We start from the raw sequence: 14,289 nt of genomic DNA on the forward strand, positions 1-14,289 counted from the left end.
AATGATGTTAGAGCTTCAAAGGGGCCAATAATCAAACTAGCTCACACGAGCAGCCTATTTGGGCATATCAAAACAAAACAAGAAGCTAGGACACAGTAAGCAAACATAAATATAATAACTTATTGATAGCTCTGAGACAATAGTCAATATCAAGTCACATAAACAGGCAGACCATGATGGCTTCAGCAAGCTCCCCAAAAAAGGAATCAAGAAATCTTCTGGAGGAAGAGAACTTGCTGGAATTACCTGAGGTAGAATACAAAAGATTAATACACAGAACTCTTCGACAGATCAGTAAGGTCAGGCAAAACACAGAACAAGCCAAAGAACACATGGACAAAGCAAAAAAAGGAACTTAAGATTGTAGAAGAGCATAATGACAAATTTAACAGGCTGCAAGAATCCATAGAAAGCAAACAGAAATCCAGAAAATTAACAATAAATTTTCAGAATTAGACAGCTCAATAGAAAGTTGTAGAAGCAAAATTGAGGCAGTAGAAGTCAGAATTAGTGAAACTGAAGACCAAGCACTTGACACCAACTTATTTGAGGTAAAATCAGACAAAAGAATTAAAAAAAATGAAGAAACCCCAAGAATTATGTGTGACTTTATCAAGTGGAATAACCTACGAGTAATTGGAGTATCAGAACAGGGGGAGGATAACAGAAAATACAGATAATTTTTGAAGATTTGTTGGCAGAAAAATTCCTTGATATTGTGAAAGATGAGAAGATATCTATCCAAGACACTCATCGAACCCCACACAAGGTAGATCCCAAAAGAGAGTAATCAAGACATATTATAATCAAACTTGCCAAAACCAAAGATAAAAAAGAATTTTAAGAGTGGCTAGGCATAACCAAAAAGTCACCTACAAAGGAGAGTCAATAAGACTGAGCTCAGAATACTCAACAGAAACTATGCAGGCAAGAAGGCAATGGTATGACCTATATAAAGCCTTGAAGGAAAAAAAAATGCCAGCCAAGAATTATATATCCAGCAAAACTGTCTCTCAAACATGATGCTGAAATTAGGGCATTTGCAGATAAACGGAAGTTTAGGGAATTTGCAAAAACCAAACCAAATCTCAAGAAATACTAAAGGGAGTCCTCTGGTTAGAAAATAAGTATCAGATAACAACCCAAGACTACAACACAGGACAGGGCAACCAGGTATCAACCCAGATAGCAAAGTCACAAAAATATATCAAAGCTAAAACACTGAAAATAGGGAAACAGATGTCAATATGTAAAAGATGACAACATTAAAACAAACAAAAACAATTCTATTTAAAATAGCATCAGAAACAATAAAATACTTAGGAATGGACTTAACCATGAAGTGTAAGACTTGTACACTGAAAACTATTAAACATTGTTGAAACTAAAGGACACCTAAATAAATGGAGACATCCTACGTACATGGATTGGAGACATAATATTTTTAAGATGGCAATACTCCCCAAAATGGTCTACAGTCTTGATGTAATCCCTATCGAAAATTCTAAGTGCCTTTTTTTTTCCAGAAATGGGCAAGCTGATCCTAAAATTCATACAGAATTATAAGACACCCAGAATAGTAAAACCTATCTTTAAAAAGAACAAAGCTGGAGGACTCACACTTCCAATATCAAACTTACTATAGTGCTAGTTATAAAAAGTTTGGTACTGGCATAAGGATAGGCATATAGGAAAATGGAATAGAATTGACAGCCCAGATATAAACCATACATACATCTATAGGTAATTGACTTCTGGTAAGAGTGCCGTGATCATTCAATGGGGCAAAGAACAGTTTCTCCAATAAATGTTGCTGGGGCAACTGGATAGCCTCATGCAAAATAATGAATTTAGACCCCTACCTCATACCATATATAAAAATTAACTGAAAATGGATCAGGAAGCTGAATATAAGAGCTAAAACCACAAAACCCCTAGAAGAAAACAGGGGTAAGTTTTCATGGCCTCAGATTTGGCAATGGATTTGTAGATATGACCCCAAAATCACAAGCAACAAAAAGAAAACATATAAATTGGACTTAATCAAAATTTTAAAAAAACTTTTGTGCATCAAAGGATGTGACCAAGATGTGAAAAGACAACTCTTAGAATGGGAAAAAAAAATTTTGCTAATCATATATCTGATAAGGGACATGTATCTACATGATATAAAAAAAAATCTTACAACTAAATGCTAAGAATGCAACCTAATGGCAAAGGATTTGAATAGACATTTCTCCAAAGAAGATATACAAATGGCCAATAAGCATACAAAAAGATGCTCAACATCATTAGTCACTGGCAAAATGCAAATCAAAATCACAATGAGATACCACTTTACACTCATTTGGACGGCTATAGTAAAAAAGACAAGTGTTGGAGAAGATGTATAGAAACTGGAACCCTTTTACATTGCTGGTGGGAATATAAAATGCTGCAGTCATTTTGGAAATCAGTCTATAATTTCCTCAAAAAATTAAACATAGAGTTAATATATGACCCAGCAATTGCACTCTTAGATAGAAATGAAAATATACATCTTCACAAGAATGTGTACACAAATAGCAGCATTATTCATAATAGACAGAATTTGGAAACAACCTAAATGTCCATCAACTAAGGAATGGATAAACAAAATGTATAATGAAGTGCTAATACATTCTACAACATGGATGAACCTCAAAAACATTATGTTAAGTAAAAAAAAAATCAGACACAAAAAGCCACATACTGTATGATTTCATTTATGCGAAATCCAGAATAGGAAAATCCATAGAGACAGAAGGTAGATTAGTGCTTACTAGGGCCTGGGGGGTGACGGAGACTTTTACAGGAAATGGGGAGTTACTGCAAATGAGTACTGTGTTTCTTATTCAGGTGATGAAAATGTTCTGGAATTAGGTAGTGGCAATGGTTGCACAGCAATGTGAATATACTAAAAGTCACTCAATTGTGTATTTTAAAATGGTGAGTTTTATGTTATGTCGATTCTAACTGAATAAAAAAATTAAATGTTTTCCTGAATGTCAAAAAAGAAAAAAAAAATTGGAGACATAACAAACCACAATCATCTTTGAAGAGTCTTTTTATTAAGATAAATCCAGTTAAACTTTTTGGATACATATATAATCAAAACTGCCCTTCTGAAATAAACATTTGTATTTATTTTCAAAATGAGATTCCAATCTTATTTTTTCCAAAGTTTATAATAAAGTTATATTTGGGAAAGATAATTCTAACTCTTAGTATTACATGAAAATAGTTTACATTCTTTATAAAAGCAATCTAGAGAACTGCAGAAATATTGAAGTTCTTTCTTTTGGAATCTCCCCTTTGTGAAATTATCATGTATGTAGAAAAACCAAACCCGTTGCTGTGGAGGTGATTCCTTTTCAGAGCGACCCCACAGGACAGAGTAGAACTGCACCATAGGGTTTCCAAGGAGTGGCTGGTGGATCTGAACTGCTGACCTTTTGGTTAGCAGCCGAGCTCCTTAACCACTGTGCCACCAGGGCCCCATATATGTAGAAGTAAAATTAAAATCCAAAGATTTAACACATAATTTACACAAAAGTGAATTCTTCGACAAAGTTGAAAGCTATCACTGCATATTTTTTGTATATATTCAACTATTACAATCACAAAATTTATAAAGGTTTCATATTAGGAATTTTGTGGCTAATCAGCAGTACGGAGATGTTCTGTAATTAAATCGATGCTAAAGAAAAGCTGTGTTTATAAAATATTTGATAAAAATATCCATCTCTATTAACATTTCATCATGGGGGTACATATTACCAAATTATGAAGCTATATAGGGCAGCTTTAAATAATACTCTGAGACTCTTCTTTTCCAACTTCTTTCTTTCCAACTTCAGTGTCGTTTTCATCTTCCTTTTCATTACCTCCATCTTTCCCTTCTCTTTTTCCACCTTCTTCTTTACTATTTTCCTCCTCCTTTACTTCTTCCTCTTTTCCATCTTCATCCTCTTTTCTATCTTCATCTTCTTTCCCTCTTCCATCTCCTTTCTTTTTTCTGTATTCTTCCTCTTTTTCGTCTTCTCCTTTATCTTTTCCATCTTCTCCTTGCCCTTTTCCATCTTCGTCCTCTTTCCCATCTTCATTACCTTTTGTGTCTTCGTCTTTTCCATCTTCTCTTTTCTCTTTTGTGTCTTTGTCCTCTTTTCCATCTTCTTTCTCTTTTGCATCTTTGTCCTCTTTTCCATCTTCTTTCTCTTTTGCATCTTTGTCCTCTTTTCCATCTTCTTTCTCTTTTCCATTTTTGTCCTCTTTTCCATCTTCTTTCTCTTTTTCATTTTTGTCCTCTTTTCCATCTTCTTTCTCTTTTCCATTTTTGTCCTCTTTTCCACCTTCTTTCTCTTTTCCATCTCCTCTTTCCTCTTCTTCTTCATTTTGGTTTTCCTCATCCCCTTTCTGATCTTGTTTTTCATCTTCTTTTCCTTCTGCTGTCACTGCTTCTTTCTTTTCTCCTTCTTCCTCTTCAACATCTTTTATTTTTTCATCGATATCTTTTTCAGGTGCCTAGTTGTATAGAGAAAAAAGAAAACAAGATTCTATTTGTAAATTTGGAACTATTTTTCCTAGATATTTAGACAGGATTATTTTTTTTTATATCTATTTTACAGGAAGAATAATACTTCATTTACAAAAAATAAATTTTCCTGTGAAAAAGGCCTCCTAAGTATCACATAATCAGGAAAAACATTCTAAGAAATAGGATTAACTAAAATATCTCTACACAAATGTCAACAAATAGATATTCGGAACAATAAATTCAGGAAAACTCATTCATATGATTGATTTTCATTACAAATATAAGGAAACACAAAAGGAATACCTCAAAAAATGACACATTTATTCTATATCAGCAATTCCCAATGAGTAGCATGCATGTAAACAAAATACAGTCCTTGGAAAAATAACGTATTGCTTCTATAATGGGGAGATTTGGGATTTTTTGGCGCAAAGTCACTTGAAAAGTCTTGTACAAGGTGTCATAATTTCACTTACAAAAGATTCTCCATATATACACATTTTTTTGTTTGTTTTAGATTTGGGTACTACATCCCATTTTTAGTGTTTTACTGTTTTATCCAGAAATATGGTATGCATGAAATTGCAAAATAGGACATACTAAAAAATTATATAATGTTTTATTTTGTAACCAGAAGAAGGAAAAAAAAAAAGAACCATATGTTCTGGAAAAGGGATTTACAAATAGTCCATGGCTGACAAAAGGAATGGAGGATTACCTTGTGTTTAATAAGAGGGTCATTACATCAGTACTACATCATGACTACTGGTATTTTTCTATTAACAGCAATGCTAACCCACTCCTCCCATTACCTGTACCTGTAAATGCTCATGTTTTAAATTAATTTCCTTTATTTTTACCTCAAGTACCATTAAATGACAGAGCCACTACTCATTTATTCTGAACCTAAAGGAAACCCTGGTGGCATAGTGGTTAAGAGCTATGGCTGCTAACCAAAAGGCTGGCAGTTCAAATCCACCAGGCACTCCTTGCAAACTATACGGGACAGTTCTACTCTGTCCTATAGGGTTGCTATGAGTCAAAATCGACTTGACGGCAATGGGTTTGGTGTTTTGTTTGTTTGTTTGTTTAATCTAAAACGCAAATAGGTTAAGATTAGGAAAAAGACAAGGATGCCCACTCTCACTATTTCTATTCAACATCATTCTGGAAGTCCTAGCCAGAGCAATTAGGCTAGAAATAAATAAATAAAGGGTACTCAAATCAGGAAAGAGGAAGTAAAACTATTATGTTTTGCAGATGACATGATACTATACATAGAAAATCCCAAATATTCTACAAGAAACCTATTAGAACTAATAAATTAATTCAGTGGTGTAGCAGGATACAAAGTTAACAGACAAAAATCAGTTGGGTTTCTATACTTCAGCAATGAGCAATCTGAAAGGGAAATTAAGGAAACATTACCATTTACAATAACTTCCAAAAGAATAACGTACCTAGGGATAAATTTAGCCAAGAAGGTGAAAACTTGTCCTCAGAAAACTATAAAACATTACTAAAAGAAATTAAAGAAGTCCTAAATAACTGGAAGGCCATTCTGTGTTCATGGACTGGAAGGCTTAATGTAGTTAAGATGTGTAAAAATGGTGTGGTGGTGGCATCTGACCTCCTCTAACTTCACAAGGTGGGAAGAGAATCAAGATCAATGGCCCAATGCTGATTCCTATGAGGCAGAGGTCAGACATGCCTCCTCCCTCTGCCATCTTTACTAATTCTGACACCAACTGTCCCTCCTAAGGCACTCTCTAGTCTGCTGGGTTCGATAATTCATTGCAACGGCCACACAGAACTCACAGACAATACTCATTATTATGGGGTTCATTAGGCAAGTAGCAGGTTACAATTCAGGTTCAGGAACACTCAGGACACAGTTCTTCCATCGGGACAGCCTCTTCCCAGCTGTGCCACAGGCACACTTCTCTCTGGCTCCTCGGCCTCTGCCTTGCTCAGAGGCAACTGTTACAAAACTGTTTTAGGTCTCCCAATAAGTGCCCAGAGGTACCCCACTCTGCCAGTAAGCCTCGGCCCAAAGGCACTCAGCTCTAGCTGCATGGGTAAGCAAACCTAGCTCCACCAAGTGACCAGAAGCACCCTACTCTTCCCAGCAAGCCTTTTGCCCAAAGGCACTCAGCTTTCTGGTTCCATGGGCTAGGATGCCCACTGCACCATCTCTTGCCACTATTTCTCTGCCACCACTTCTCACTTCTTCAGTGTTACAGCTCTATCTATCTTTTAGTCTCCTGGTTCCAGGAGCTTCTGGCACAGGGATCCCGGGTCCACTGGACACGCTCTGTTGTTGGCTCTCCTTCCTTCGTGGTGGTGGGATCCTCCCCTTCCTGACTCTGGTATGGTTCATTTCAAGCCCAGTGGGGTGGCAAAACCGATCAATCCCCTTGGTGGGCCACAATTACCTTATTTGCATAGTCCTACCCAATCACTTGGGTGGGAGATACAAGACTACAGCAAGAAAGGCCACACAAAATCGATCCATCACACTGCAAGACATCAATACTGCCCAAAGCAATCTGTAAATTCAATGCAATCCCCAACAAAATTTGAACATTTCTTCTTTAAAGAAATGGAAAAGCAAATCTTTAAATTTATAAGGAATTGGAAGGGGCCCCAAATAGCCAAAGCAATCTTGAAAAAGAAGGATAGAGTAGGAAGACTCATACTTCCTGATTTCAAAATATACTATAAAGCTACAGTAATAACAATCTGGTACTGGTATAACGATAGACATATAAACCAATGGACTAGAATTGAGAGTCCAGAAATACACCCATACATCTATGGTCAACTGATTTTTGACAAGGGTGCTAAATCCATTCAATGGGGAGAAAGGATTCTTTTTAATAAATGATGCTGGGAAAAGTGGATTTCCACATGCAAAAGAATGAAGCTGAACGTATACCTCACACCATACAGAAAAAACAATTCAAAATGGATCAAGGATCTAAATGTGAAAACTAAAACCATAACATTCTTAGAAGAAAATGTAGGGGCAAGGCTCTGGGACCTAGTGTTTAGCCACAGATTATCAGATATGATAATAAAAGCCCAAGCAGCAAATGACAAAATAGATAGACGGAACCTCATAAAAATTAAATACTTTTATACATCAAAGGACTTTATCAGTGAAGTGAAAAGAAAACCTAAAAACTGGGAGAAAATTATCTGGAACTACATATTGGATAAAAAGGAGCCTAATATTCAAAATATATATAACTTCGACAATTTAACAACAAAAAGACAAAATGCCCATTTAAAAAAAAATAGGCAAAGGACTTGAACAGACAGTTCACTGAAGAAAATATACTCAAATGGCCAATACATACGTGAAAAGATGCTCAACATCATGAGCCATTAAACCCAAACCAAACTCGATGCCATCAAGTCGATTCCGACTAATAGCCGTAATGAGATGCCTCCTCAACCCCATTAAAATGGCAATGATCAAGAAAAAAAAAAAAGGAAAGCATTAGGTGTTGTTGAGGTTGTGGAGAAACTGGAACCCTCATCCATTGCTGGTGGGAATATAAAATGCTGCAGCCACTGTGGAAAACAGTTTGGCAGTTCCTCAAAAAGTTGAACATAGAATTACCACATAACTCAGCAACCCCTATCCTAGGTATATACTCAGAAGAAGTAAAGGCAGGAATGCAAACAGAAACCTGTACACCAGTGTTCATTGCAGCACTTTTCACAATAGCCAAGGTGGAAACAACCCAAATGTCCATCAACAGAAAGATGAATAATCAAAACGTGGTATATACATACAGCGGAATATTACTCATCCATAAAGAGAAATGAAGTCCTGATACATGCCACAACACAGAGCAACCTTGAAAATGTTATGCTGAGTGAAATAAATCAGTCACAAAGGGACAAATACTGTATGGTCTCACTTATATGAAATAAGCAAATATATAGAAACCAAAGATTATTAATGGCTACAACATGAAAAATATATTCAATATCATTGAGTTGTAAATGTGGAAGTTGTTGTGTTGGCAGATGTTTTGGTATGTATGTTTTCATCATAATAAAAAAAGAAAAAATATATATCACCTCAAAAAACAAAAAAAGGCAAATAAGATTTCTTCCAGTTGCACCTATTCTTAAATTTTTAAATGGTCAAATTTGTTAACATTGTAGGATACCTCGATAATCTTGGCTTCTTCATTTTCACTATTGTATTCTTCTTTAACAACTTCTTCTTGCTTGGTTTCAGCCACGGCTTTGGCACTTGTAGCCACGTTTTTTTCCATCATATCATTTTTTGTCTTCATTTTCTGTTCATCAACACAAAAGAATAGAAATGAAATATACAATTTAACTATGGTGTTGATTAAAAGGCCAAAGTTATTTTACCAGTTGCAATTATTTGTTAAAAAAAAAAAACCCTTAAAATACCACATATAGCCCTGGTATCAACAGAACTATCACTTAACACTTTGTTCCACTATAAATCTAAAGCAACATTAAAAATTAACAGTGTGCTTCTGATATAAATCAATGATTTTTTTTTATGTTGAGTGATATAGATGAGAGGCCACAAACTAAAATGCTGACCAGTGGCCACTAAGGGACAATTGCAAGCATCAGGTTAACTTTGATAAATGAACTCTCTCTGACTATAGTGGACCAGTTTATCACTTTCAAGTCTGATAATTAGTAACAGAGTTTTTTTTTATTATAAAGCCTCACTGATAATAATTAAAAGAAATGCTATATTAGTAAGAGCATCAATTTAAATATATTTGAAAGAGATGACCTGAGGATATGGGTGATATCTCCAAGTTTTGGAATGCTTCGAATCATGGTTACCTTACTAAGAAACCTCTTTGCCTAAGTGTATATGTAGCAGAAAGAACCTTTTTTTTTTTTAAATTGAGCTTTGGATGAAGGTTTACAGAGCAAAATTAGCTTCTCATTAAACAATACACATATTGTTTTGTGGCATTGGTTAGAAACCCTGCCACTCTCCACTTGGGTTCCCCATTTCCATTTGTCCAGCTTTCCTGTCCCCTCCTGCCTTCTTGTCCTTGCCCCTGGGCTGGTGTGCCCATTTACTCTCATATACATGGTTGAGCTATGTGTATTACTGCTTGTTTTATGGACCTGGAAAGAGCACTTATTTAAGGGGTCAAAAAACTTGTGTTTGAATTCTGGATCTGCCACTTACTTGCTATGATCTTGAGTAAAAGCATATATCTCTTTGAGCCTGTTTTTTCATGTGTATAAAGAGAGTAATACCTCCTACCTCACTTCAACAGGGATGTTCTAAAGAACAAATGAGAAAACACATGAAATTTCTTTAGAAATTATAAAATGCGATACAGATATAAGTTATTACTCTTTTAACATATGAGAAACTGAGAGCCAAAGAGGTTAAAGTAGTTTGTCCATGATTGCATATCTGTTCTGTTCCAGCAATCTCTCCTCTTTTTTTAAAGAAACAAGCTGTACTTAATATTTTAACAACTGATAAATTGAGGGCCTACTTTTACAGAACAGGGAACTTAAAAAGTAAAATAGAAAAAAAAGAAAAATAACTTTCTTTTCTGCTGTCACAATTAATAGATCAACTATTACTAAAACTTCACTTACCCTAGTTTTAGCAATATCTTTTAATCAAGGATTTCAAAGCATTTTATGAACATGACTATAGTTTACAGTTTCCTCAACTATAAAATGATAGGATTTAGATGATTATTACTAATATCCCTCTTAGCTTTAAACTTTTATGATTTTAGGAGTTCAATCCTTAAAACATTCTTATGCATTAGGCAATTAACAATGAACTTAATATTGGGGCTATTTCTATATGTCTTTAGCCACACCATCAGAACACAGAAGCCTGCATGAAATCCATTGTGTCCATTTAAAAATAATGTATGTGAAAACACTTTGCAAACAGTAAAGTGCTATCAAATGTTAATTATTACTATTATTACAAAGCACTACTCTGGTTCCTACAGTTTACACATTTTGTTTTCCCAGGAATATCAATATTGTGTCTCTATCATGCCAAAGGCATGTACATTTAATGGGTCTTATCCAAGTGAAATTTTGTTTTGTCTCTTACCAATGAAAATGCCAAAACGGAGTGGACATATCACAAAACATGAAGAAATATCCCACCCAAAGGACTTATATATACTATATGGTATAATAAAATATATTACTAACTGAACAGAAAACAAAGGAAAATTATCAGCTGTATGCCTTTCTGAAAAATTATTTGGAAAAAAAAGCAATTTCCTTTCAAATTGCTTTCCTAGTTGAATATTTACCCTTGGAGTTACTATTCTTTTTGGCTTCAACTCCAGTGGAATGGGCGCAGGCATCTGTATCAGAAAACACAAGTTGTGGAAAAAGAAAATAAGAAAAAAAATGTAATCGAAGAAAGATGACTAACAATGAAATTCAACTTTTTGAATTAAAATAAAGGGGTGTAGTTCAAATTGAGCACTGGGGAGTAAAAAAAAAACATTTCCCGGTGTGAAATTTTTTCTTAAAATTTCAAAAATAAATTTCATATTAAATATAATATTGTACAACTGGATTTTAAAATTACATTTCACAATGCTTGGGCCCAGTGCCGTCAAGTCGATTCCGACTCATAGCGACCCTATAGGACTGAGTAGAACTGCCCCATAGAGTTTCCAAGGAGCGCCTGGCGGATTCCAACTGCCGACCCTTTGGTTAGCAGACCCTTTGGTTAGCAGCCATATCACTTAACCACTACACCACCAGGGTTCCCAATGCTTGGGCAGCTATAAAAAAAAAAAAAAAAGGTACTTACAGCAGACAGTCTAGCTGATCTTCTTTTGGGCTATAAACGAAAAAAATTATCAGATAATAAAATTATGGGTACACAAAACTAGAATTATTTGTATCTTGGTGAAAATATTTAGTGAAACTGCATAAATATTACCATTAAAGAAACAATTTTGAACTTTTTTAGAAAATATTGCAGTAGAAATATCAGTTCTGATTTTTCCTTCTTCTGGGCCCTTCATAAGCTAAGGAAAATATCCCAAATTAAAATTTAATTGCTAGGGTAAATTGTCACAGTGACTACTAACAAGGAACATATTTAGAAATGAAAATATGACCCCATCTTACCAACTGACAAAGCATTTCTTTTGCTTAAAGGGAAGAAGCTCTCTCCAGATTGTGATAGCTCAATAAAGTCCTAAATTACAAGAAGTTTGGAGTTTTCAATATTTATTATATCTCTGAGACAGCTTACTGGCATACCATATTGGTACTTATTTGGTACAAATATACCAACCAGCACCTATTTTAAGCTACTTATGTGGCTCAAATTTATAAAATCAGTGGATTTTTTTTTTTGGTGGGGGACAAATTCTAAAACTAAAGAAACTCACCTCCTGCCTCTCATCACCTTCACCTGCAGCCTATACAGATGAAAAAATCACACAGAAAAAAGGTCATCGATATAAATATACAAATCAAAAAATAATGCCTATGGATTACAGTTGCAAAATAACCGTTTCTGACTTTTTCCTTGGTTTCTGCTCAAGCAGCCACCTGTTGTTTCCCAGTAGTAATGCCACATACTGCTGTTTAAAAAAAAAAAGTGCAAATGTGCACCCAGAAGCAAAAGCATGCTCAGACAAAAGTTTACACAACCGATAGTCAATTTCATCCTTTTGTGTAAATCTCATGTCCTAAAAACAAATCTTAATTTTGAAATCCACCTGTTGTAGTCTGACAGTGTTAAAGCCTCAAAAAACTGTGGGGGTGGGGAGAATGAAGGCGGGACTTTGTGCAATTTCCCTATCTCTCTGGTCTTACGTTGTGCCTATGTAACCCTCTCCGGACGCTGGACTATTCTCCCCTTCAAGTTATGCATTACAAAACTACAACCCCCACAATGCTTTGGGGAAAAAAAAAACTCTCTTTGTTCCAACGTCAATGCGTTATTCCAAAGAGCCGGCCGCGGGTTTTAAAACTTCCCGCCACTACCTGCTACAAGGTTGCTGTCAGCTACGTAAAACAGCAAGACCCACTGACAAGCCCAGAAAAGCGCAGCAGCGGGAATCCCAGGAAGGGCGAAGGTGATTAGAAACGATTTATTTCCATAGATGAGCAGCCGTTTAGTCTGAGAATGATCAAGTTATTGCACTATTCATACAGCCCCGGAGCCCCAGGGAATCTCAGTCATATTCCTATGTTCTAGGACTAGAGAAGGCGGGGCGGATATATAGGAAAAATATCAAAACAATCATAACGGTTGCATTAGCATATAGTGTTTTACAGTTTTACCAAGCAGTTAAACAGCATTCGGTTTTACTTCTAAGGGCCCCAGGAAAAACACCAGGTGTGAATTTACTTCCTGTCTAAAAGAGGAGCCAGAAATTTTGAAGTGAGATTTGCAGGAGCCCTGTAACCCTATACATTGAATCAATTCCTATGTTTCAAGTGAACAGAGATCCACGCTACGCCCAACATCAGCAACAGTATATCAGACACAGTTCTCTCAAGCCCTTTCTACCTTTAGCTAGAGAGCTTGGAGAGCGCCAGATCTCTCAGCCCTAAATTTGCTAATTACAGCGGTGAATCTCCCCCTTCTCTAGGACAGTTTGAAGTCTGCGCCGCCTAATGGCATAGGATTACCATTGCACAGCCATCTGGCTTGACAAGAAGTGGACGAGGAGGAAAAAAGAAAAAGAAAACGGGAAGAACAAAGGCAAATAGGGCAGCAAGCCATGGCTTTCGTTCCCCAAACAAGACAGTTCCCCAAGAAAAGCCGAAGGGAGAGGAGGGAGCTGGTGCCTGGAAGTGTGGCTGGGAGAAGTGTTCTCCAATAGGGTAAGCGGAGGGAGGGGGGTGGGGTAGGAAGCGACAGCAAAGCGCTATGGCTGTTTGTAATTCAGCATGGAGACACCTCTCAAGCGATTCTTTCCTTTAAACAAAACAATCCAAAAGTGAACTACTAGTTGCATGCAAGACCATCCTAAACCTTACACACACTGCTCTTCGCCCTTCCCTCCCTTTTCATTCAGTACATCACAAAATCGAACTATAAGCCAAAATGCCAAAAAAAAAAATTATGCCGATTATAAAATATGTTTCAGCAACTAATCACCCTTCTGTTTTCTCATTTCACTTACCTTTCTTTTGGGCATAGTTACAGCTCTATACAGGAGATTTTAACAGCACAAAAAAGCCGAAAGCAGTCTCCGTCCGACTGCTCCGAGAGCTACTGAGTTTTCAATGAACTAATTGCAGCACGACCTGTACTCTCCTCAAAAAAAAAAAAAAAAATCCCTCGTTATTGGCAACACTAAGTACACCAAGACGCAACCAAACTACGTGGAAAGGGGGTATGACTGGGAGCTAGGTTGGAGTGACAGATCATCAGGCCAATAAGAGGAAGTGGCCGGCCGGGGGGGCGTGGCCCGTGGATTTGCCAGAAGCCCTCTTACTCTGCCTGCTCTGACCGCTGGTGGGGTGGAGGAGCACGCGGACTTAGTAGAGGCAAAGTGCTTCAAGCCTAAAACCGGCAAGAAGGCAGGACTTGTCTTCATCTTTTTTTTTTAACTTTCTTTTTTGTTGTAGTAACAGACGAAAGCCACTACACTTACTTTCTCCGAGGTCTCTAATACCTTCCCCTTTTCTCCCAGCGGGAAAGTACTTTTGAGACCGGAGTTGAGTCAGAACTCTAGTTCTTC

At 36.4% G+C, this 14,289-nt stretch overlaps 1 protein-coding gene across 2 annotated transcripts; it reads right to left on the minus strand.

Moving 5' to 3' along the window:
• Positions 1–2,163: 2,163 nt before the first annotated feature.
• Positions 2,164–13,890, minus strand: HMGN5 (high mobility group nucleosome binding domain 5). 2 transcript variants are annotated; one of them, XM_064278610.1, is made up of 6 exons: positions 13,729–13,890; positions 11,980–12,009; positions 11,391–11,420; positions 10,879–10,932; positions 8,743–8,874; positions 2,164–4,542 (listed from the first exon to the last, which is right to left on the minus strand). In XM_064278610.1, the coding sequence occupies exons 1-6, from the start codon at positions 13,741–13,743 to the stop codon at positions 3,826–3,828; spliced, it is 978 nt and encodes a 325-aa protein (XP_064134680.1). In that variant the 5' UTR covers positions 13,744–13,890; the 3' UTR covers positions 2,164–3,825. The 2 variants fall into 2 exon arrangements, with proteins under 2 accessions (XP_064134680.1, XP_064134681.1); XM_064278611.1 differs by lacking the exon at positions 11,980–12,009.
• Positions 13,891–14,289: the final 399 nt, after the last annotated feature.

This window comes from Loxodonta africana, chromosome X (assembly GCF_030014295.1).
Source record: "Loxodonta africana isolate mLoxAfr1 chromosome X, mLoxAfr1.hap2, whole genome shotgun sequence".
NCBI lineage: Eukaryota > Metazoa > Chordata > Mammalia > Proboscidea > Elephantidae > Loxodonta > Loxodonta africana.